Below are 23,533 nucleotides of genomic sequence, written 5' to 3'. Positions count from 1 at the left end.
CTAATAAGACTGTAGAGACATGCCTATAGGTAGCAGTATACAGCGCTATGTTTAACTCCTAATAAGACTGTAGAGACATGCCTATAGGTAGCAGTATACAGCGCTATGTTTAACTCCTAATAAGACTGTAGTGACATGCCTATAGGTAGCAGTAAAGCCAGCTATGTTTAACTCCTAATAAGACTGTAGTGACATGCCTATAGGTAGCAGTATACAGCGCTATGTTTAACTCCTAATAAGACTGTAGTGACATGCCTATAGGTAGCAGTATACAGCGCTATGTTTAACTCCTAATAAGACTGTAGAGACATGCCTATAGGTAGCAGTATACAGCACTATGTTTAACTCCTAATAAGACTGTAGAGACATGCCTATAGGTAGTAGGGGTGGGGGAAAAAATCGATACAGCATAGTATCGCGATATTTCCCGTGGCAATACTGTATCGATACACAGACGCCAAGTATCGATCTTTTATTATTTAAATTGCACATGAGAATTTAACTTTTTGGTAGTAGAATAATAAAATCAATTGCTTATTCAGTCCACCAGATGGCGCTGTTTGTTTTCTGGTGAGGTCAGCGGGGTGACTGTCAGCGTGCAGGAGGATGTAGATAAAATAAACATGGCAGCGTCAGAGAAAGAAATTAGAAATGCACCATCGGCGTTTAAATCAAGTGTTTGGACTTTTTTCGGGTTTTTTAACAAGGAGGGGACAACTGAGATGGATATGAGACATGGGATTTGCAAGGATTGTCGTATGCAAATAAAATACTCAGGGAATACCACGAACATGAGGGCTCATCTCACCCGCCGCACCATCCAGAGTTAGCGTTAGCCGAGGGCCGGTAAAGCTAATGCTAAACCAACTCCCGCCGAAAAACCAACCAACACTGGACACACTAGCTTGACAAAGCTACCTCCCAATTCAGAGCGAGCTAAGAAAATAACTCAAGCCATCGCCTACTTCGGTGCAAAGACCTGCGTCCATACAACGTTGTGGAAAATGAGGGATTTTGTCACTTGCTAAAAACACTGGAACCAAGGTGCGTGGACTGCCGCGGCGCCGTTTTTCACGGATACAGCCGTACCCAAGCTCTACAGAGAAGTTAAGCTTAAAGTTCAGGAAAGTTTGAAACCAGCAGAACGCGTGTTGCATTAACTTGTGATGGACGCTACGGGCAGTGGATTCCTATGTGACTATTACAGCTCATTATCTCACAGAAGACTGGCAACTGCTGTCTCACGTTCTCCAAACTAGAGCAGTACACGAAAGTCACACCGGGGCAAACACTTAGTTAGTTAGCTTGACAGTCACATTTTACAGCAATAAATTTCATGTGAGATGAACAAACAGATGTTGACAAAGTTTTCCTTTGGGGACATAATAATGAAGTTGGAAAAAAGGTAATAAATTGCAATATATTGCAGAATATCGCAATATGTTTAAAATCGCAATAATATCGTATCGTGGTACCTCTGGTGATTCCCACCCCTAATAGGTAGCAGTATACAGCGCTATGTGTACGACTTCATTTGGTTACAACAAAGACAAAAGTGCTTAAAATTGTAGAAAACCACAATGTTTACTACGTGTGATGCACGACGTAGCCATCTTTGAAAGTGAGCTCGGGGTCCTCTGAGTTCAGACGACTTGACGAGTCGTAAATATACGACCTCTGGGGGAGTTCTTTTTGCAACTTCCGGGTCGTAACTCCGGAAAACAACTCGTAAAACGACTTCGGTGGACAAAAAGAACGCACCATAACACTTTCACCCAGGGAGCAAGTGTTCCTTCCTCTAGGGGGGGGGGGTTTAAATCCAAACCACCATCTTTTTCCTAAACTTAACTGTCGTCGCCGTAGCGTTATCCCTTCTTGCCCCAACCCAAATTTGCTGTAAAGCTTCGGGGGTTGAACAGCCCTGAGGTCCTAGCAAGGGGCTAAGCGAGCGTCCACAACGCGTAGCTCCTATGGCGCCATTTTGTTGCTACCGAGCCATCACCTCCCGTTAGCATCCCATTGACTCCCATTCATTTTGACGTCACTTTGAGAGCAAATAACTTTACATCTGAAGCGTTTAAAGACTCTATTTGTCCGTTGTTTATTTCTAAAGAAACACGACAATGTATAAAAGGCTCCATTACCTTGTACCTCACGTTAAGGCTCCGTAGCAGACGCTTTTATAAAAATAGGCTAACGATTGGGTCATAACCACGAGACTTACTGTCGCACAGTAGAGGAATTACCGTATAGTACAGGAGAAGCTCTCAGGCAGTTTGGACTTCCATTAGCTGTTTAGGTTTAATGACTAATGTTAACTAGCATGTTAGTGATCAGTAATTAGCCTGTGCCTATGTTATCTCCTTACATATACCTACGCTCTCCGTCTCTGTAAGATTGGGAATGATTGAGATTTCTCTCGGCACAGCTACCAGAAGACTTCACACTTTCAGACAGGTTGCTCACGTCACATCTACGTCTTCAAGCTCAGTTGGAGGCTGCTCAGTAACGCTCAGCCAGCACCGGGAAAGAGACTTCTGATAGACTGCACTGGTGTCCCTGGAAAGCAACAGCGTCACTTTGTCCACTTCGTTAACTGTCTATGTGTCCTAGCTGGACCTGCCTAGTTGCATTGTGGGTAATGTAGGAGGCTGTGTTTTTTGGAGCTTGAAAAATCAGGATATCTCTGCTTCTGCTGCACAGATGTTGTTCTTCGTTGTTTTTAAATCGGTCTCTCGCAAGTCGTCCCAACTTAATGAACGGGCAATAGCCTTCTAAATAGTGAAGTGCCCCTTTAATCTCTCCTTTTCTTCATCCCCATCTCTCTCTCTCTCTCGCTCTCATTATTTTACTTTTCCTATAATAATCTCTCTCTTCCTCCTCTCCTCCTTTTTACAATCTCTCCTATTCTTCCACCTCTCCTCTCATAATCTCTCTCTCACTCTCAGGCTTTCCCCATTCTCACTTCCTCCATCTACACCTCCCATTTCTCTTTTTGCCTCACCCCCCTCTCCCTCTCTCTCCCTCCCTCTCTCTCTCTGTCTCTCCCTCTCTCTCTCATTCATTCTTTTACCTTTGAACATGCAGTAGCCTATTAAATAGTGAAGTGCCCCTTTAATCTCTCCTTTTCTTCCTCCCCATCTCTCTCTCTCTCTCTTTCTTTTACTTTTCCTATAATAATCTCTCTCTTCCTCTCCTCTTACAATCTCTCTCCCATTCTTCCACTCTTCCTCCCTCTTATAATTGCTCTCTTCTTCTTCCTCTTACAATCTTTCTCTCCTTTTCTGCCTCTCTCTCATTCTTCCACTCTTCCTCTCGTAATCTCTCTCTCTCTCCCTCTCAGGCTTTCCCTATTCTCACTTCCTCCATCTACACCTCCCATTTCTCTCTTTGTGTCACCGCCCCCCACCCCCCCTCTCTCTCTCTCCGGCACTGGGCGTCGTATTATCAGGGGAGGTATACGGCCATGTGTGCCCCTCCCTCCTTGTCTGGATAATAGCGGGTGTGAAGTGGATTTGAACTTGCAGCCGCTGCTGAGAGGTGGAAGAGGTCCGAGCTGCACACATCTGTTAGAGAGGAGCTGCTGGAACAAGCCTGTCGCACTCGGTTGGCTTTGGGAAATTTCTTTTGGAAGAGTTTGAAGTGATAAAACTAACCACAGCAACTGGATCTTTGGGGTCTGTTTTTTCTTCTTAGGATTAAAGGTAAGATGTTTCATGTTTTCTTAGGATTAAAAGTAACAAGTTTCATGTTTTTACCCATTTTTTGCTGATGTTCCTGCACAGAAAGTTCCTAAAATATGTCTTAAATCTTTTTTAAGATCATTTTCAGAGATGTAAACCACCTATTTGGTTACTTGCATTTTAGAGCTTTAAATCCGCAGGTGATGCTGTGATGTGCAGGTTTTTTTGTATTTTTTTTACCACCGGAGGAGAAGATCTTTTGGGTGGGCAGGAATGTTCCCACACTGATAAAACTCAAAGATAAGAAACCCATTGATAAAAGTAGCACTTGGGACCAATTAGGTCCATTTACATCCACAGTGACAGACAGTTTAACTACTTGGTCTTTTGATAAGCTTTATCACCACAGCTGTGCTCACACATCTCTCTCTAAATCCTTTTGGTTTTTAACTTTTTGCCTCATTGGCATCTTAAAACGTTGGAAATAAGCTATCATTCTTAATGCATGAAGCTGTCACTGTTGGGACAACCCAAAGTAGAAAGTAGACTCCAGTTTCCAGCAGGACAATGTCCAGGAAGATGAAGATACACACACAGAGACTACGGTGTTAACTGTAGTAACACTAATAATAATAATAATAATAATAATAATAATGAGTAGGTCATTTCAAAAGAATAATCTAAAATACAAGCCACAAAGGTAGTTCACTGTATGGAAGTCCTACCCATTTTGAAATGCCAATACCTTTACATCTTTACTTACAAAAAACCCTGACAGTGTTTTCAATCTATCCTTTCTTTAATGTGCAACCATACAATCCTATAACAGAAAACATCGTCAAAATCCAAAAACATTTGCAGATCAAGTTATTATTCCATATTTCCTTATTTAAATAGTTTTTTTTATGTAAGATGTTTTCAGGGGTAAAAAAAACAACCTGAGTGCAGACAAACTTAACTGAATATGATGGGGAAGGGGCAAGGGTGTAACTTTGGTATTGGGGGGACACAAAAGAGGGTTTGGGGGTCCTCTGCCAGAAAAATCTTGTTGATTTGAATCCCATTTCCTGCATTTCTACATACATTTAGGGACTAGGGGGATACAAAATCCAGGAAATAATGAAGTTATATACTATTATAATTTCCTTTTATATAAGTAAGGACATTTGCACCATAAATTGATGCAGAAAAGACACAAATTGTTCCAGAAAAATTCACCAGAATGCAGAAAATTAAGTTTTTCATGTGAAAACAACAATGTTGAACCCAAAGTTATGTACTTGCCGGAAACATTAGTACTAAACTATGTGTCTTATTGTCTTTATTGTTTAATATAGGGGGCCGATCACAGAGACTTATAAATGAAATAATATCAAACTAATTTAGAAGTGGAGGATTTTTGAAAAGTCCCCATTGGAAATGACGCCCTAAACCAGTGAAGTGCCTCCTTTAATCTCTCTCTTCTACCTTTCTGTCTCCCATTCTTCTACTCTTCCTCTTTTAATCTCTCTCTCCTCTTCTTCCTCTCCTCCTCTTACAATCTCTCTCCTATTCACCCACTCTTCCTCTTTTATTCACTCTCTTCTTCCTCTCTCCCCATTCTTTCAGTCTTCGTCTCATAATCTCTCGCTCAACAAAAACAGGATTTTTGTCCCTGTCCCCATTGGAAATAACACCCTAGGTAATGGGTAAAAAGTTATAAAAATTTGAAGATTTGACGATCAATCGATCAAGTCACTATTCCATCATTTCCTTAATTTAATGTTTTTTAAAAAAAATTGTTTTTATAAACTGTTTTCAGAGGGTACAAACACTGTCAGAGTGCAGATAAACTTACCCAAATATGATGGGGAAGGGGTAATAACTTATAAGATGTACATACAGAGGGTAAATATTTCTGCATGCAGTGGTGGGAGAAGTACTCTGATCCAAAACTGTAACAATCAGTCAATTTAATTTTTTGTAAGATTATTTTTGGGGCTTTTTCCCTTTTTATTAAGTAATGACAGTGGATAGACATGAAAGGGGGAGAGAGATGGGGGATGACACGCAGCAAAGGGCAGCAGGTCGGATTCCAACCTGATGCAGAAAAGACACAAATTGTTCCAGAAAAATTCACCAGAATGCAGAAAATTAAGTGTTTCATGTGAAAACAACAATGTTTTATCCTGCCGGTCCCAAACTCTGTTCCTTAACCCCTAGGCCACCACTGCCCCCATTGTTTTTATTTATTTTATAAATCATTCTTCAATCCAGCTTTTCAAAAATTTTATTTAACCTTTTTTTATAAAGGTACTATCATTGAGACACAGGGTCTCATTCTCAAGAGAGACTTGTTTGGGACAATACAACAACAATCAGTTACAAACAGACAGATTTATTAAGATTTGCTGATTTTCTTGCTTATTTTTTGGGCCAATTGAATATTTTGGGGTTTTGGATAGTTGGTCGCACAAAATAAGATGTTTTTAGACATTAATGTCACTTTGAACTTCATTAAGGAGTCATTTCATGTCACATATTGCCATATTTTTTGTAAACAATCAATGGTAATGAAAAGAATCTTTAAGTAGAAACACAAAAGTCTAAAACTGAATTGTGTACAAGTAAAAGTCCTGCATCCACGACCAACAGTCCAGAAGTCGAATATATTCACTTCATCATCATATACGACAAAGAAAAACATCAAATCATATCTCAGAATCTGGAAATATTTGGCTTGAAAACAAACAATTAGTTGCAGATTCATTTCAATCAATCGACTAATTGTTGCAGCTTTATGTCAGATAAATGTAGTGAAGTTCAAAAGTACAATATTTCCCTCTGAAATGTTAGTATAAAGTAGCAGAACATAGAAATACTCAGGTAAAGTATCCTTGAAACTGTATTTCAAGTAACTAGCAGACTTGGGTAAAAGTACTTCTCCACCGCTGATATTTGTATATTTGTATTATTGACTCTGCCATATTTTTTTGCCTCCAGATTGTGTTGAGATGATTCCACACGTCCTCACACACCTGCTCTGCTTCGTGTGTCTGAGCGCTGCTCGTCCTCAACCAGGTGAGTCCAGTCAACACTATCTATCTATCTATCTATCTATCTATCTATCTATCTATCTCTGTCTCTCTCTGACGTAGGCGTTATATGAGACCGATTGCACAAAGTGGAAAGTGATTGTTACTCCAACACAAGAGAAGTCAGCTCTGAACACATTTCTGTAATCCCTGGTCACACAGGACTCTCCTCCCCCCGAAAAACGCCCACATAGGTCGTTTCTCCCAGCATCGTTCTGACCTATATTTAGGTTTCTAGTGGCGGCGCCCTCTAGTGGCCGCAGTAGTTCTGACGGGAGCAAAACAGGAAGTAAGGTGAGTAAGTATAAGAGCGCCAAATATCCTGGTAGTGATATTTTTTTTCCCACTATGGCCACGCCAAGACCCGCCCTTCAATTGAATTCACACACTACTATTGGCCAGGCGTCCATGCGTACAAATCCCCTAACCCTAACCTTAACCACTCGAGGTCAATCCCTAACCCCAACCAATCGAGCTGCTTCGTAGGGCGGGTCTTGGCGTGGCCGCAGTGGGATTTGTAATTTTGCGTCCTGGTTAGGAGGCAGGCTGGGGGGGTGTGGATGGGTCAAACAAACAGGACTTTCACCCAGGAGACCCGGGGGTTCTTGTCCCGTTTGAAAAGAAAAAGAAACAGAGTTTTTTAACTTTACGGAACAAACGGAGCTACGTCACGTTCTGCGTCACGTGGTCACCTTCAGGAAGTGAAGTCACGTCTGATTTGAACCCAAACCTCCATCTTTTTTTATCAACTTAACTCAGTAGTTTTGGTGTCTAAACCTAACCAAACTGGGACCGTTTCACAACATTTAACAACGTGTTTAAAACTGCGACTGTTACCTTCTCTGGTTTAGATATGAGGACTAACTTATGAAACGCTACTGTGGATCATATTAGAGGGGGGGGAACAAACAACTCATATCGTTGTATGGTTTGGAGGACTTGTTAGAGAGTTATACACACACACACACACACACACACACACACACACACACACACACACACACACAGGGAGAACCTCCTGCCACTCTGTTGGAGGAATCGGTGTGTTGGAGCCAGAGTTTGATTGCTGCTGACTTTGCTGCCAGCTGTAAAAAAGCTGCAGCTCCACCACTCCTCCAAGGCCCGAAAAAAATCTTTTTTTTGTTTCTGCGTCATGCATTACTTCATGTGTTCATGTGAGTCACACCACTTGGGGAAACTGCACATTTCCTCCAGATAGAAGACACGCTGGGTTTAAAAGATTCTGTGATGCATGGGTTTGTCTGATATTGTACGAAATCTTATGCACAGCAACTCGTATGATATTTCTACAATATTACGGCAACCGCTGGCCAGTCACAGTTTTAAGCAGTTATTTTTAGCGGTCTTTACAGTAGAGTTTAGCAGACAAAAGGTGAGCATCATGTGACGACACAAAACGACTAGTTAAGAGTAGAAAAAGGATTGTGGTCTGGGTGAAAGCCTTGTGTTTTCTCCTTAACTTCTTCCAGGACATGAACACCTGTTTCCTGGGTGAAAGTCTTGTGTTTTCTCCTTAACTTCTTCAGGACATGAACACCTGTTTCCTGGGTGAAAGTCTTGTGTTTTCTCCTTAACTTCTTCCAGGACATGAACACCTGTTTCCTGGGTGAAAGTCTTGTGTTTTCTCCTTAACTTCTTCCAGGACATGAACACCTGTTTCCTGGGTGAAAGTCTTGTGTTTTCTCCTTAACTTCTTCAGGACATGAACACCTGTTTCCTGGGTGAAAGTCTTGTGTTTTCTCCTTAACTTCTTCAGGACATGAACACCTGTTTCCTGGGTGAAAGTTTTGTGTTTTCTCCTCAACTTCTTCCAGGACATGAACACCTGTTTCCTGGGTGAAAGTCTTGTGTTTTTTCCTTAACTTCTTCCAGGACATGAACACCTGTTTCCTGGTTGAAAGTCTTGTGTTTTCTCCTTAACTTCTTCAGGACATGAACACCTGTTTCCTGGGTGAAAGTCTTGTGTTTTCTTCTTAACTTCTTCAGGACATGAACACCTGTTTCAATCACTAATTGATTAATCGAGACAATAATCCACGGATTAATCAACAGTGGATATAATCGCAGCCCTAAACCACAATTCAGTAACTCCTGATATGCAGCTTTTAATTTTGCCTGTCTTAGTTTTGTTTCTGTATGTGTGCATTGTGGGAAAAATTAGAGAAAAAACAATCGCCTGAAACTGCTGCTTCATGTGTGACACACACTCATGCAGGATCCTGTTTTCCAGCGCCGCCACCCTCGATGACCATGCAGAAGAACCCGCCTGCTTCGACCGGCTCTCTGGCCGGCCGGGTGGTGCTGCCGTGCCACTTCTCCATCGCGCTGCCGCTTCCCCCCAGCAGTTCGCCACACGCTCCGTCATACCCCGCACGACCCCCAGCTCCTCACACCACCCCGAGTCCCGCAGAGGAGCTGAGGATCAAGTGGTCGAAGCTGGAGGAAGCGGAGGAGAAGGTGGTACTGGTGGCGCAGGGGGGCGTGGTAAAGGTGGGGCAGGACTACATGCACAGGGTGACGGTGCCCGGCCAGCCGCTGTTGCTAGGCGACGCCTCCCTGGTGATGGAGCGGCTCCGGGCGAGCGACGCGGGGCTTTACCGCTGTGAGGTGATGCACGGGATGGAGGACACCCAGGACACCGTCACACTCAACGTCACCGGTGAGTAAAACAAACACATGCTGCCAACTCTACGCTTTTATTGGTCGAATTAACAGTCAATATGAAGAGTCAAACGTGTTCAGTGACTAAATCCAGATGTGTGACGCTGGCGGTGACTTGGCTGCTGTTTTCTGAGCAGGAGGGAAGTGTTCTTAAAGGAATACCGTTTGTTGAAATAGTTCTTATCACGGTCTCCCCTGGCTGTAGATAGGTGGGCCAGCACATTTTTTGTCTCAGTGCAAGTAATTAGGTTGTTTTTTTGTCTTTTGTTGGCTCACTTTTACTCACAACATGCTAACCTGCAACATAGGATTGCATTCACTACGCTAAGCTAACTAGCTTACCGGACTAAAACGATGCATGCACAAAAAATGCGTTGGCCCACCTATCTACAGCTAGAGGAGACCGTCATAAGCCCTATTTCAACAAATGGTGGCGTATCCCTTTAAAAGCTGCAGAGATCAGTATCTTAATATTAAAGGGTAGCTTCGGGGTTTTTTTCAACCTGGACCTAATTTTCCCATTCCCATTTCCCATTGTTGTTGTGTCTAAGTGACTGATGGGAACAACCATCTTTGAAATGAGTCGGCTGTAAAGCGAGACTGTCACGTCGAAAAGCAACGTATGAAAGAAACATTGAAAGAAGTGTCAAAAACTTTGAAAGAAAGCTACCAAAAAACGTTGAAAAAAAGCAACAAAAACCTAAAAAATAGCGACAGAAACTTGTTTTTTTTTAAACAAAACAAGTTGCAATGTAACGTAATGGGCAATTGTGCACCATCATTTTACTTTGAGTCGTTAAATGTAATTGGCTCTTACCAGTGTATCTCCGTGTGTACTTCGTCTACAGCAATCCCACCAATCAGTCCCAAAACGTCCCAGTTAGAGAGGAAATGCCCTAAACATATTCTTTATAAATCTTGACAATCATTCCCTGAAATAACCGAGCAGACCTGCCTTGTTGCACTGTCCAAATGTTCTTTAAAACTTGACATTTTCAGCGTGTAGCTCGCTAGCTCAGAGTTTGTTGTTGTTTCCCGAAGAGAACGGAGTTTGAGAAGTGATCCAGACGACTGGTTGTGTTTTATAAAAAGAAATTATAGTACAAAGTAGGGCAGTAGTATACAGTTAAGTTGCATATTAAGTGCTTTGGAGTCCACAATGGGGTTACAATGGTTCTGGAGAAAGCTGCAAGCAGAATGAAAGGAGGCCAAGCAATGGCCCGTTCCAAACTGCACTTGTATATTAAATTGTATTAAATATAGTTCGTTCATCCAGTGTGTAAACCCCACAGCGCCGTGAGGAAGCCACCCTCGCTCCCACACATTTCCACAGATTCCCCATTAATACTGAACAGGACTCTTTGTTGAGCAGCTCCGCACAAAGACGCTCCCTCTGAGCGACACACAACGGCTCAGTTCATCTATTCACATCGTCCTGCAGCTCTGCCAGGATAATAATAATCCTCCCATCCAGCTGGAAATAAAGGAGCTAATGACACAAGACAACAGCTACGTATAGTCTGAGGATGACAGCTGAAATAGCTGTTTCTCTATACTGTCACATAACGATCGCTGGAGTTCTCCGGTTTCGGTCCGGAGTGGATCGTTAGTGTCATAATGTCAGCAGACGGTCTCTGTCTCATCAGGTAGAACAGGTTGAAGAAATGGACACTTACCTCCTGTCTCCATCCGGTCACAGCAGCCAAAATGGAGCTAGCTTCCACTTTGATACAACTTTAACACCATAGGTCCTCTGTTGTCACCATGAACTGTAAACGAACAACTTTTCCTGGTTCTAAAGGCTGCATTAAAGTAAAGTGATGTAATTTTCTGAATTTCAATTTATTTATAGTATCAAATCATAACAAGAGTTATCTCAAGACACTTTACAGATAGAGTAGGTCTAGACCACACTCTATAATTTACAAAGACCCAACAACAACAACAACAGGAACAACAGGAACAATTCCAGTAATTCCCCCAAGAGCAAGCATTTAGTGCAACAGTGGTGAGGAAAAACTCCCTTTTAGGAAGAAACCTCAGACAGACCCAGGCTCTTGGTGGGCGGTGTCTGACGGTGCTGGTTGGGGGTGTGATGAACAGTGGCAAAAATAGTCACAATAAAGATAGTGGAACTATGACTAGAAATAGTAGTTGTAGTAGTTCATGACAAAGGACATAGTAGGGCACTGCAGGATGTAGCAGGGCGTAGCAGAACATAGCAGGGCAGGCAGAACATAGCAGGGCACTGAAGGACATAGCAGGACGTAGCAGGGCACTGCAGGACGTAGCAGGACATAGTAGGGCACTGCAGGATGTAGCAGGGCGTAGCAGAACATAGCAGGGCATAGCAGAACATAGCAGGGCACTGAAGGACATAGCAGGACGTAGCAGGGCACTGCAGGACGTAGTAGGGCACTGCAGGACGTAGCAGGGCTTAGTAGAGCATAGCAGGGCGTAAGTAAGTAATATTACTTGGTCTGGCATGACCAGAAAATGTTAGCAAACTTGAGTCAGTTTTCTAACTTTACAGAAATGCTACAACTGTAGGAATCCCATCTTAGCATACATGATCATGAACTAGACAAAATAAAACTATGTAACAAAGGGAACATTATCTCTCTTTAAATCAATTCCCTTCAAATGTCTGGGTACCTTTTGGATGAATTTAGTCGCACTGCAACAACGAAGCCTTTTAGATCGGTTGTTGTCAACTATTAAATTAAATTAATCACCAACTACCGGCTTGAGTCATTTTTTATGAAAAAAAGTAAAACTTCTCTGATGTCAGCGTGTTAAATGTGAATATGTTCTAGTTTCTTCTCTCCTCTGGGACAGGAAACTGAATATCTTTGAGTTGTGGACAAAACAAGACATTTGAGGACATCATCTTGGGCTTTTTGGGGAAACACTGATCCACATTTTTCACCGTTTTCTGACATTTTAGAGACCAAACAACTAATCCATTCATCCAGAAAATAATCGACACATTAACCAACAGTGGAAATAATCGTTAGTGGCAGCCTTACTCTGATTCACGCCTCTGAACAGCTGCCGAGGCTCATGGGTGTTGTAGTATTTACAGCTCTGCCAGGACTTAGAAACAAAGATGAAAATCATCAAAACTTGACATTAAGAATATCGTAAAAAAAGAAAAGAAAATTTGAAACCAGATAAACACTCACAACTCTTCACAACTTTTCACAGCTCTTCACAACTCTTCACAACTCTTCACAGCACTTCACAACTTTTCACAACTCTTCATAGCTCTTCACAGCTCTTCACAACTCTTTACAACTTTTCACAGCACTTCACAACTTTTCACAACTCTTCACAGCTCTTCACAGCTCTTCACAGCTCTTCACAACTCTTCACAGCTCTTCACAGCTCTTCACAGCTCTTCACAGCTCTTCACAGCTCTTCACAACTCTTCACAGCTTTCACAGCTCTTCACAGCTCTTCACAGCTCTTCACAACTCTTCACAGCTCTTCACAGCTCTTCACAGCTCTTCACAACTCTTCACAACTCTTCACAGCTCTTCACAGCTCTTCACAGCTCTTGACAACTCTTCACAGCTCTTCATTAGGGCTGGGTATCATTAAAAAATCTTCGATAGCGGTACGGATACCAATAACGTGACTTCGATCCTGGTTCCTAAACGATAGTTTTTACGATAACAATTTTATAAAACAGAAAGAAATTACAACATTACACATTACGGCACAAATCTTGTATTTTTAATTTAATTTTTCAACTCCTACTTCGTGAGCCCCGTCTCTGCGTAACGTAGAGTTTTTCTTGCGTGTCTTTACGACGTGTAACGTTAGATAGCCAATCGAAGACATTATTAGATCTTGGTAGAAATATGCTGCATGCTGATTGGCTCACTGATGAGATCCGTACCCAGCCCTACCTTTCGCAACTTTTCACATCTGTATCTGATAGTTTCTGCTCTCTCTCCAGGTGTGGTGTTTCACTACAGAGCCAACAGCAGCCGCTACACTCTGGATTTTCCTGTCGCTGTGGAGGCGTGCAGAAACGCAGGAGCATCCATCGCTACGCCCGAACAACTCACTGCTGCTTTTGAGGACGGCTTGGACCGCTGTGATGCAGGCTGGCTCGCCGACCAGTCAGTAAGGTGTGTGAAAAAATGTAGACTTTAGACTTAGGCTTTATTGTCCCCAAGGGGAAATTCTTTGTCACAAACCGTACGTTATGGACACAGCACGCTTACAGAAAAACTAAAAGATCAAACCTAACAGAATGACATGCAGGGGAATAATACAGACAAGTACAGACACATGTACATTTAAAGAATGTGTTTGCTTTGTCTTTATCTGCATTTGAGTTCTTACAGTCTTATTTTCTTATTATTGCCACTGTTCATCACATCCCCAACCGGCACCGTCAGACACCGCCTACCAAGAACCTGGGTCTGTCCCAGGTTTCTTCCTAATAGGGAGTATTTCCTCAACACTGTCACACTGCTTGCTCTTGGGGGAATTATTAGAATTGTTGGGGCTTTGTAAATTATAGAGTGTGGTCTAGACCTACTCTATCTGTAAAGTGTCTCGAGATAACTCTTGTTATGATTTGATACTATAAATAAAATTGAATTGAATTAAAACCTGTGGAAAAAAATGTTAAAAAGAATATCTCAACCTTGTTTCAAGTGTTTTGCAAGAAGAAGGTTAAAATATTCTAAATGCACTGGCAGAAGATCAGGTTTTTAGGACTCAAATATTGACTTAAAGATTGTTTTGCAGTTAAATCCACAATCAGAGTAAAAAAACGGAGTCATATCTTCCAAATGTAATGCCAGATAAAGTTTTAATTACCTTCCAGAATGAATCATGTTGCCATTTTCTGATCTGACACTTCCATCGGCAAACAACATAATTTGTTGTTGTCTCCCTAGACTTGCATTGCTAGACCTTCCTCCACAGCGCTGCGGAGGAGGGTCTGGCTAGTCCACACAGCTTTCCGGGATGGGAGACAAACGTGCAATGGTTTATTGGCATTTTTTTAAACCAATCACAATCGTCTTGGGCGGTGCTAAGCCCCGGACGTAGCAACGGTACCTCTGCAAAATAGCCTCGGGAAGGAACTTATTTTGGTGGAACAGTTTTAGTCGTGCAACAGAAAACTCAGATTGGACAGATAGTCTAGCTAGCTGTCTGGATTTACCCTGCAGAGATCTGAGGAGCAGCTAACCATAGTCCTCACTAATCCACTGGAGGTTAGAACGCCAACACACACACAGAGGAAGGGGACGCACATCTGGCAAAAATGAGTGAAATCTGGCGGAATTTCCATCGGCAACGGAGCAATCCTGGAAGTGGAACGTCGTGGATGTATACTAGTGTCTCCCCAAACAATTTTCTGATTTGACGCATCAAATGAAAGCGACTTGGTTACCGCTATAGAACAATCATGTTCATAGCGATAGAAACCAACGTTGATTGTCGGTAGAAAACGGAAATATCCTCCTCTGAATCATATTTCGTAGACCAATTCATCCACCCCGACCTCCGTCTTCTGCAGTCTTTGTACATTAACATCATGTGTTTGCTTTGTCTGTATCTGCATTTTATTTCTTAAAGTTGGATTTTCTCAAAAAAAAGTGAATGAAAAAAAATATACAAAAGAAGAATATCGCAACCTTGTTTCAAGTATTTAGCAAGAAGAAGGTTGAATTATTCACATTCTATTGGCATAAAAATCTGGTTTTTAAGACTCAAATGTTGACTTAGGGATATTTTGACAGTTAAATTCTGTGTGCTACCTTTATTTGTTTCCTCAGATACCCAATCACATTGCCCCGTCCCGGCTGTGAAGGTAATCTGATGAGCAGACCCGGGGTGAGAACGTACGGCGTCCGCGACCCTGCGGAGAAATACGACGTGTACTGCTACGTCGATAAAATACAAGGTAAACGCACAAGTAGAAGCGAAAACAATTCAGCAATAGACCTTTTTAACGGCAGACATGTAACCAAAAAAAAAAAAAAAAAAAAAAAAAAAAAAAAAAAAAAAAAAAAAAAAAAGAAAATGACATGTAATACTAGAAAAAGAAAAGGGGGTTTAAAAAAAAAAAAAAGGGGGGGTTTCCATACAGGGGGGGCCCCTGGTATTAAATCATTAATGATGGCTGCATTCCACTTAGGAGAGGCCCTGGTATTAAATCATTACTGATGGCTGCATTCCACTTAGGAGAGGTCCTGGTATTAAACCATTAATGATGGCTGCATTCCACTTAGGAGAGGTCCTGGTATTAAACCATTACTGATGGCTGCATTCCACTTAGGAGAGGTCCTGGTATTAAACCATTAATGATGGCTGCATTCCACTTAGGAGAGGTCCTGGTATTAAACCATTACTGATGGCTGCATTCCACTTAGGAGAGACCCTGGTATTAAACCATTAATGATGGCTGCATTCCACGTAGGAGAGGTCCTGGTATTAAACCATTACTGATGGCTGCATTCCACGTAGGAGAGGTCCTGGTATTAAACCATTAATGATGGCTGCATTCCACTTAGGAGAGGCCCTGGTATTAAACCATTAATGATGGCTGCATTCCACGTAGGAGAGGTCCTGGTATTAAACCATTACTGATGGCTGCATTCCACTTAGGAGAGACCCTGGTATTAAACCATTACTGATGGCTACATTCCACTTAGGAGAGACCCTGGTATTAAACCATTACTGATGGCTGCATTCCACTTAGGAGAGGTCCTGGTATTAAACCATTAATGATGGCTGCATTCCACTTAGGAGAGGTCCTGGTATTAAACCATTACTGATGGCTGCATTCCACTTAGGAGAGGTCCTGGTATTAAACCATTACTGATGGCTGCATTCCACTTAGGAGAGGTCCTGGTATTAAACCATTACTGATGGCTGCATTCCACTTAGGAGAGGTCCTGGTATTAAACCATTACTGATGGCTGCATTCCACGTAGGAGAGGTCCTGGTATTAAACCATTACTGATGGCTGCATTCCACTTAGGAGAGACCCTGGTATTAAACCATTACTGATGGCTGCATTCCACTTAGGAGAGGCCCTGGTATTAAACCATTAATGATGGCTGCATTCCACGTAGGAGAGGTCCTGGTATTAAACCATTACTGATGGCTGCATTCCACTTAGGAGAGGCCCTGGTATTAAACCATTAATGATGGCTGCATTCCACTTAGGAGAGGTCCTGGTATTAAACCATTACTGATGGCTGCATTCCACTTAGGAGAGGTCCTGGTATTAAACCATTACTGATGGCTGCATTCCACTTAGGAGAGGCCCTGGTATTAAACCATTACTGATGGCTGCATTCCACTTAGGAGAGGTCCTGGTATTAAACCATTACTGATGGCTGCATTCCACTTAGGAGAGGTCCTGGTATTAAACCATTACTGATGGCTACATTCCACGTAGGAGAGGTCCTGGTATTAAACCATTACTGATGGCTGCATTCCACTTAGGAGAGGTCCTGGTATTAAACCATTACTGATGGCTACATTCCACTTAGGAGAGGTCCTGGTATTGTGCATGCTGACTCACTGAAATATCTTACTGGGACACTTGATGGAACTGAGCCATTGTTAAGGTTATCAATCTCAGCTGTGCTTTTCCTACTATGACAAGTCAACATGTCTGCTGTGAAAAAGTAGTTCGACATCAACATACTTAGTTTACTTACTTACTTGTATTTACTTTTATTGTCTTTGTGTCTGTCTGAAGGCGACGTCTTCTACCCCCCCTCCGTCAGAGATAAGCTCACCCTGCAGCAGGCCCGAGACGAGTGCGTGAAGCACGACGCCGTGTTGGCGTCTCCCGGTCACCTGTACGCAGCCTGGAGGTCCGGGCTGAACCGCTGCGACTACGGCTGGCTGTCGGACGGCAGCGTGCGCTACCCGGTCACCGTCCCCAGGCCTCAGTGCGGAGGAAACCAGCTCGGGGTTCGCACGCTCTACAAGTATGAAAACCAAACCGGCTACCCAAACCCCAACGACAGGCACGGACTTTTCTGCTTCAAGGGTAAGACCCAAACTCACACCGATACATACACATAACTCCAGTGGCGGAATTTAACTAAGTACATTTACTCCAGTACTTTACTTAAGTCCACATGTTGAGGTACTTGTACTTAACTTGAGTCTTTTCTTTTCATGCCACTTTCTACTTCTACTCCGCTACATTTCAGAGAGAAATATTGGACTTCTTACTAGGGCTGTGCTCGATTGAAGAAATTCTTAGTCGACTAACATTCATTCAATTGTACCAACTAATCGATTAGTTGATTTAATTGATCTGAGTTTCTCCGCAAAGAGTCACGCTAAAAGCACCACTTTAATTCTTGTGTTTACCAGAGATGTGCTCGTACGTTTCTTGGAAATAAGTCATTCAGCATGAAAAAAGCATCAAACATGACTAATGGACTAAAGTTAAGTTGACTAAGACCAAAACGACCGATTAGTCGATTAGTCGACTAATCGACTAAGAGGGAGCAGCCCTACTTTTTACTCCACTACACTCATCTGACAGCTTTAGTTACTAGTTACTTTACACACTAAGATTGTTAAGAAACGCAGAGCACGCTGTGGTCAGTCATTGATTGCATCAGAGAGTAATGATAGTAGTCGTCATTACTCGCTGAACGGAAGAAAATACGATGGCTAGTAATAAGAAGATACTGGCGTTGTCAGCTCCGGTTTTCTCGTCCACTCGCTAGTCAAGGGCTAGCACTCTACCAATCCGATTGGTCACTGAGTCTGACTGCCCACTGGGCGATTCAACAAGTCAAATCGGCCAAAATGAACGCCGACGGCTCCTCCAACTGACGACAGCACCGAACAGACTCGAGTCACCAACCTCGCCAGACTGTCAAACGGACTATAATCGGGTTGGTGTGTCGGCGCCTTTACACTTTCTACAATGGGAGGATTATTCTTTACTTTTAATACTTTAACTACATTTTCCTGATGATACTTACAGACTTTTACTGAAGTAACATTTTCAATGCAGGACTTTTAAATTGTAACAGAGTATTTTACAGTGTGGTATTAGTACTTTTACTGCAGTAAAGGATCTCAATACTTCTTCCACCGCTGCATATCTCCCATCATCATCATCATCATCATCATCAGGCGTATTTGTAATGTAGAAGGGGACACATGGCTGCAAGATTTCATGCTCCTTCCCTCCATATACGAGAAAGATACATAAGCCCATTTAACATAATCACACAAAAAGACTCAAATTTGATTTGACAATATCCTTAATTAGCTCTTCCCGACCTTAAAATAAAAAACAAACTACTCTATTTAACGCAAAAGAATCCATATAGAGTGTGGATTTCGTATACCTGCGTATCACGTAGACTACACCACTGAATCAAACCAATCCCCAAGTGGGCGTGATTGTTGGATTGTCTTTATTTTTTGGAGAGTTGTTGGAAAATCCAATCCAACTGTAACAAATGTGGTAAGTCATAACAGACTCCTCTCGGCACATTTTTTACTCTGTTCATTAGTGAAAAAATGGAAAAATGTCGAGATAATTCGCCACTGAAAGCTGCTTAATGCACAGATTACAGTATGTATTACACACTGGGACTTTCCCCTGGCCCTCAGATTGTATTTGAATCATTGCGAGAAGCCTGAAATGAAATGTAACTGGTATGTACAGACTGATGAAGCAAGGGCATCATTTACAGCGGGACAGGAACGTTTAAATAAATGAATAAAAACAGCTGTGTGTGTGTGTGTGTGTGTGTGTGTGTGTGTGTGTGTGTGTGTGTGTGTGTGTGTGTGTGTGTGTGTGTGTGTGTGTGTGTGTGTGTGTGTGTGTGTGTGTGTCTGTGTGTCTGTGTGCGTGTGTGCGTGCGTGCGTGTGTGTCTGTGTGCATGTATGTGTCTGTGTGCGAGTGTGTGTGTGCTTGTTTGTGCCTGTGTCTGTCTGTGTGCGTGCGTGTGTGTCTGTGGGTCTGTGTGCATGTGTTTGTCTGTGTGCGTGCGTGTGTGTCTGTGGGTCTGTGTGCATGTGTGTGTCTGTGTCTGTGTGCTTGTCTGTGCCTGTGTCTGTCTGTGCGTGCGTGTGTGTCTGTAGGTCTGTGTGTGCGTGTGTGTGTCTGTGTGCGTGCGTGTGTGTCTGTGGGTCTGTGTGCATGTGTGTGTCTGTGTCTGTGTGCTTGTCTGTGCCTGTGTCTGTCTGTGTGCGTGCGTGTGTGTCTGTGGGTCTGTGTGTGCGTGTGTGTGTCTGTGTGCGAGTGTGTGTGTGTGCTTGTCTGTGCCTGTGTCTGTGTGCGTGCGTGTGTGTCTGTGTGCATGTGTGTGTGTCTGTGTGTGTGCTTGTGCGTGTCTGTGTCTCTGTCGTGCGTGTGTGTGGGTCTGTGTGTGTGTGTGTGTGTGTGTGTGTGTGTGTGTGTGTGTGTGTGTGTGTGTGTGTGTGTGTGTAATTCTGAAGGTATGGAAGTCAGAATGGTGTTTGTATCTTTAAAAGTTGTTGCAGATGACTGATTCTCCAGAATAAATGGACAGTATGGCAACGAGAATTCCTTAAAGCTAAAACCAATATAAGTGGTAGATATCATGCACTATTAGTCCAAATTGAAACTAAATCCAACCTATGGCTGCACGATATGAGGAAAGTATGCATAAAGGATATTGCTTGCGTTAATTAAACAGAGTATTACTGTAAAGTGGTCTCAGTGCTGCTGCTTTCAGTATTCTGCTGATATAACAAACTGCGTGTTGGATTTAAAACTAATGAAAGGAAATCATTTCCAACTCTCTTTTTATTGAACAAATTCAACATTGTATTGAATATAAAAGGCAGCACTTAAAAAAGAACAACAGTTACATTATAAAGTGCAGTTTTCAACATATATTCTCTTTCAACGGACACAAAAAAATGAGTGTCTTTTGAGATGTGTCGCAGCCTTTCCGATGTGTTTATTGCGCCATTTGATATCACGATGACAATAAAAAACATTTTTTAAAAAACGATACGTTGTGCAGCCCTAATCCAAGCAAGATGTGACAAATTAAGAGTTAAGAGTGGATTTATTCGGCATGTTTTTGTCTGTGGTGTTTGCAAATATATTGATAATTTACGCACTTTTTGCTGTATAAAATATTAAGTTATCATCCATTTGATGGAGGGGACATCTGGGGACAATTATGAAAAAACATTGTTTTGTCTGTTTTAAAAACTAAAGCCCTTTTTTGAAGATATGAGCCTTTACTACACCCTCTCTCCAAAATCTAAATGCTGCCCCTGAGAAAAGAAGAAAAGTGCACTTCGCCATGTAAACGCTGAGGTGAGTTGCTGCACAAAGAAGCCCCAACGTGCTGCAGAGAGCAGCAAGAAACCCAAACAAGAGAAGGATCAACTGCCACTGGCCTGTTTATGGGAGGGCACGGTCTTTATGAGGGGAAAACCCAACTCCTGCACTCTAACACAGATCCAGCAGAGAGGGGACAGGTCCCTAATGGTTCACAGCTGGACCCTGCCCAAACACACACACACAAAAAAAAAAAAAAAAAAAAAAAAAAAAAAAAAAAAAAAAAAAAAAAAAAAAAAAAAAAACACACAAAAAAACACACACACACACACACAAAAAAAAAAAAAAAAAAAAAAAAAAAAAAAAAAAAAAAAAAAAAAAAAAAAAAAAAAAAAAAAAAAAAAAAAAAAAAAAAAAAAAAAAAAAAAAAAAAAAAAAAAAAAAAAAAAAAAAAAAAAAAAAAAAAAAAAAAAAAAAACAGACACACACAAACAGATACACACACACACACACACACACACACACACACACACACACACAGACACCACACACACACACACATGGACACACAGACAGACAGACCCACACACGCAGACACACACACACACACACACATGGACACGGACAGAGACACACAGGCACACACACACAAACAGATACACACACACACAGACACGCACACAGACACGCACACACACATACGGACACACACAGACACACAGACACACACACACAAACAGATACACACACACACAGACACGCACACAGACACGCACACACACATACGGACACACACAGACACACAGACAGACACAGACACAAACCCAGACACACACACACACAAACGCACACACATGGACACAGACACAGACACACACACACACATGGACACAGACACGGACACACACACACACACACACATGGACACAGACACACACACGGACACGCACACACACATACGGACACACACAGACACAGACACAGAAACATACACAGACAGACATGCAATCACACACACAGATACACACACACACACACACAGACACATAAACACACAGACACACACACACACACATACACACACACACACACACAGAGACACAGAGGTAGGAGAGAGGGGGAGTGCAGAGCTCCCATTAGTAACATCATCATTAAACCACTCAAAACACAAACCTGTAAAAACCAGCAGTGGAAGAAGTATTCAGATCCTTTACTTCAGCTAAAGTACTAATACCACACTGTAAACAAATACTGTTTAAAGTAAAAGTCCTGCATTGATAATGTAACCTCAGTAAAAGTGTGTCAGCATCATCAGGAACATGGAGTTATTAAGTATTAAAAGTGAAGAAGAATCCTCCCGTTGTAGAAGGAGTAAAGGATCCAACCAGCTGTGTGTTTAATGGTCTCATCATCTCAGCTGTAGACTTGTAGTCCGTTATATTGTCGGCTAGTTTACTTTAGAATCAGACATCAGATGTTATAAACTACATGTGTTTGGTGTGCAGACATCTTAATTAAAACTAAATATATAAAAACTAAACCTTTCTGAAGAACTGAAACTAAATGAAAACATAGCAAACACTGAAAACTAACTCAAACTAAACTCAAATGAAATTAGAAAGCCAAATTAAAAAAATTCAAAGCTATTGTAACCTTGGCAGGTGTGCAGGAAAAGGAACCAATTACACACTTCAGCTACAGATGATATAATTGCAACCAGCCGCATGTTTGGCACGGCGTAGCGGTACTTTCTGAACGCGCGGTGTCCTGCCAGGCGTTGAGTGAGGTGGCAGCGAGGCCTAACGCACGGTGAAGTGACAGGATGAGGACAGACCCCAGCCCCCGCCAGATGACGCCAGCTCGCCAAACACATGACATCATATCTGGGCAGGGCCCGAGCATGCACTCGGGGTCTCCTTAACGCTCAAAAAAAGCAGAACAGACTGCAGCTACAACCCCCGAGACTGCAGGCCAGTTAACACCTTCAGTATGTGCACACACAATATTACATGAAGTTAACTGTTGACACGACACAGTACCGTGAGCTATTTAAATCAGCTGATAATGGTTAAACCTCATTGGCTCTTACCAGTGTATCTCTGTGTGTACTTCCTCCACAGCAATCTCCACCAATCGGTCCCAAAACCTCCCAGTTAGAGAGGAAATGACCTAAACACATTCTTTGTAAATCTTTACAATCATTCCCCCAAAGAACCGAGCAGGCCTGCCTTGTTACACCGTCCAAATATTCTTCAAAACTCAACATTTTCAGCAAGAGAGAGGAATGGGAGGGAGTCAGGTTTGATCCTTGAAATGTACTTCGGTTGATCCGTTGTCTGTCTTTCTGTCTGTCTGTCTGTGTCTGTCTGTCTGTGTCTGTCTGTGTGTGTGTTTTTAATACTGAAGCATGAATGTTAGAGCAGCATGTTGGAGCTGCTCCAGGCGGACCTAGCCTTAACTACTTTATATACAGTTACAGTTTTGTCCAGTGGTTCCCAACCTAGGGGTCGGGCCCCTCCAAAGGGTCACCCCGGGTGTAGTGCTGCCGGAACGCAGCTCCGCCACTTTATCTCTCGAAGTAGGAAAAATTGAATATTCTCAGTTAGAAGAATCAGTTGAAATCCACATTTTTTTAAGCGCTTGAGGGTTTAGTAATCACTAAAGCGTGCGTTATATAAAAGAAAGACAATAGGGGTGACCTCTAGCTCAGCTGGTAGAGCGTGCGCCCCATGTTGGCTCAGTCCTTGCCAGCAGCCCGGGGGTTCGAATCCGACCTGCAACCCTTTGCCCCCTCTCTCTCCTGCATTTC

The 23,533-nt window shown here is 42.4% G+C and overlaps 1 protein-coding gene across 2 annotated transcripts in view; it reads left to right on the top strand.

Annotated features, from left to right (window-relative positions):
- Positions 1-3,298: 3,298 nt before the first annotated feature.
- The window catches only part of LOC120545145 (neurocan core protein-like), a 51,303-nt gene continuing 31,068 nt past the window's right edge, over positions 3,299-23,533 (top strand). Inside the window, exons 1-6 of one of the 2 annotated variants that reach the window (XM_039779211.1) lie at positions 3,299-3,704; positions 6,666-6,743; positions 9,009-9,437; positions 13,404-13,578; positions 15,244-15,371; positions 17,181-17,477. In XM_039779211.1, coding sequence (XP_039635145.1) covers positions 6,677-6,743; positions 9,009-9,437; positions 13,404-13,578; positions 15,244-15,371; positions 17,181-17,477 — 1,096 coding nt within the window. In that variant the 5' untranslated portion in view covers positions 3,299-3,704; positions 6,666-6,676. Of the gene's footprint in view, positions 3,705-6,665; positions 6,744-8,993; positions 9,438-13,403; positions 13,579-15,243; positions 15,372-17,180; positions 17,478-23,533 lie in introns of both variants that reach the window. The other variant, XM_039779210.1, reaches the window with a different exon arrangement.

This window comes from Perca fluviatilis, chromosome 17 (genome assembly GCF_010015445.1).
Source record: "Perca fluviatilis chromosome 17, GENO_Pfluv_1.0, whole genome shotgun sequence".
Taxonomy (NCBI): domain Eukaryota; kingdom Metazoa; phylum Chordata; class Actinopteri; order Perciformes; family Percidae; genus Perca; species Perca fluviatilis.
Note: the sequence above shows the minus strand (reverse complement) of the source record. Positions and strands in the feature narration are given on the sequence as shown.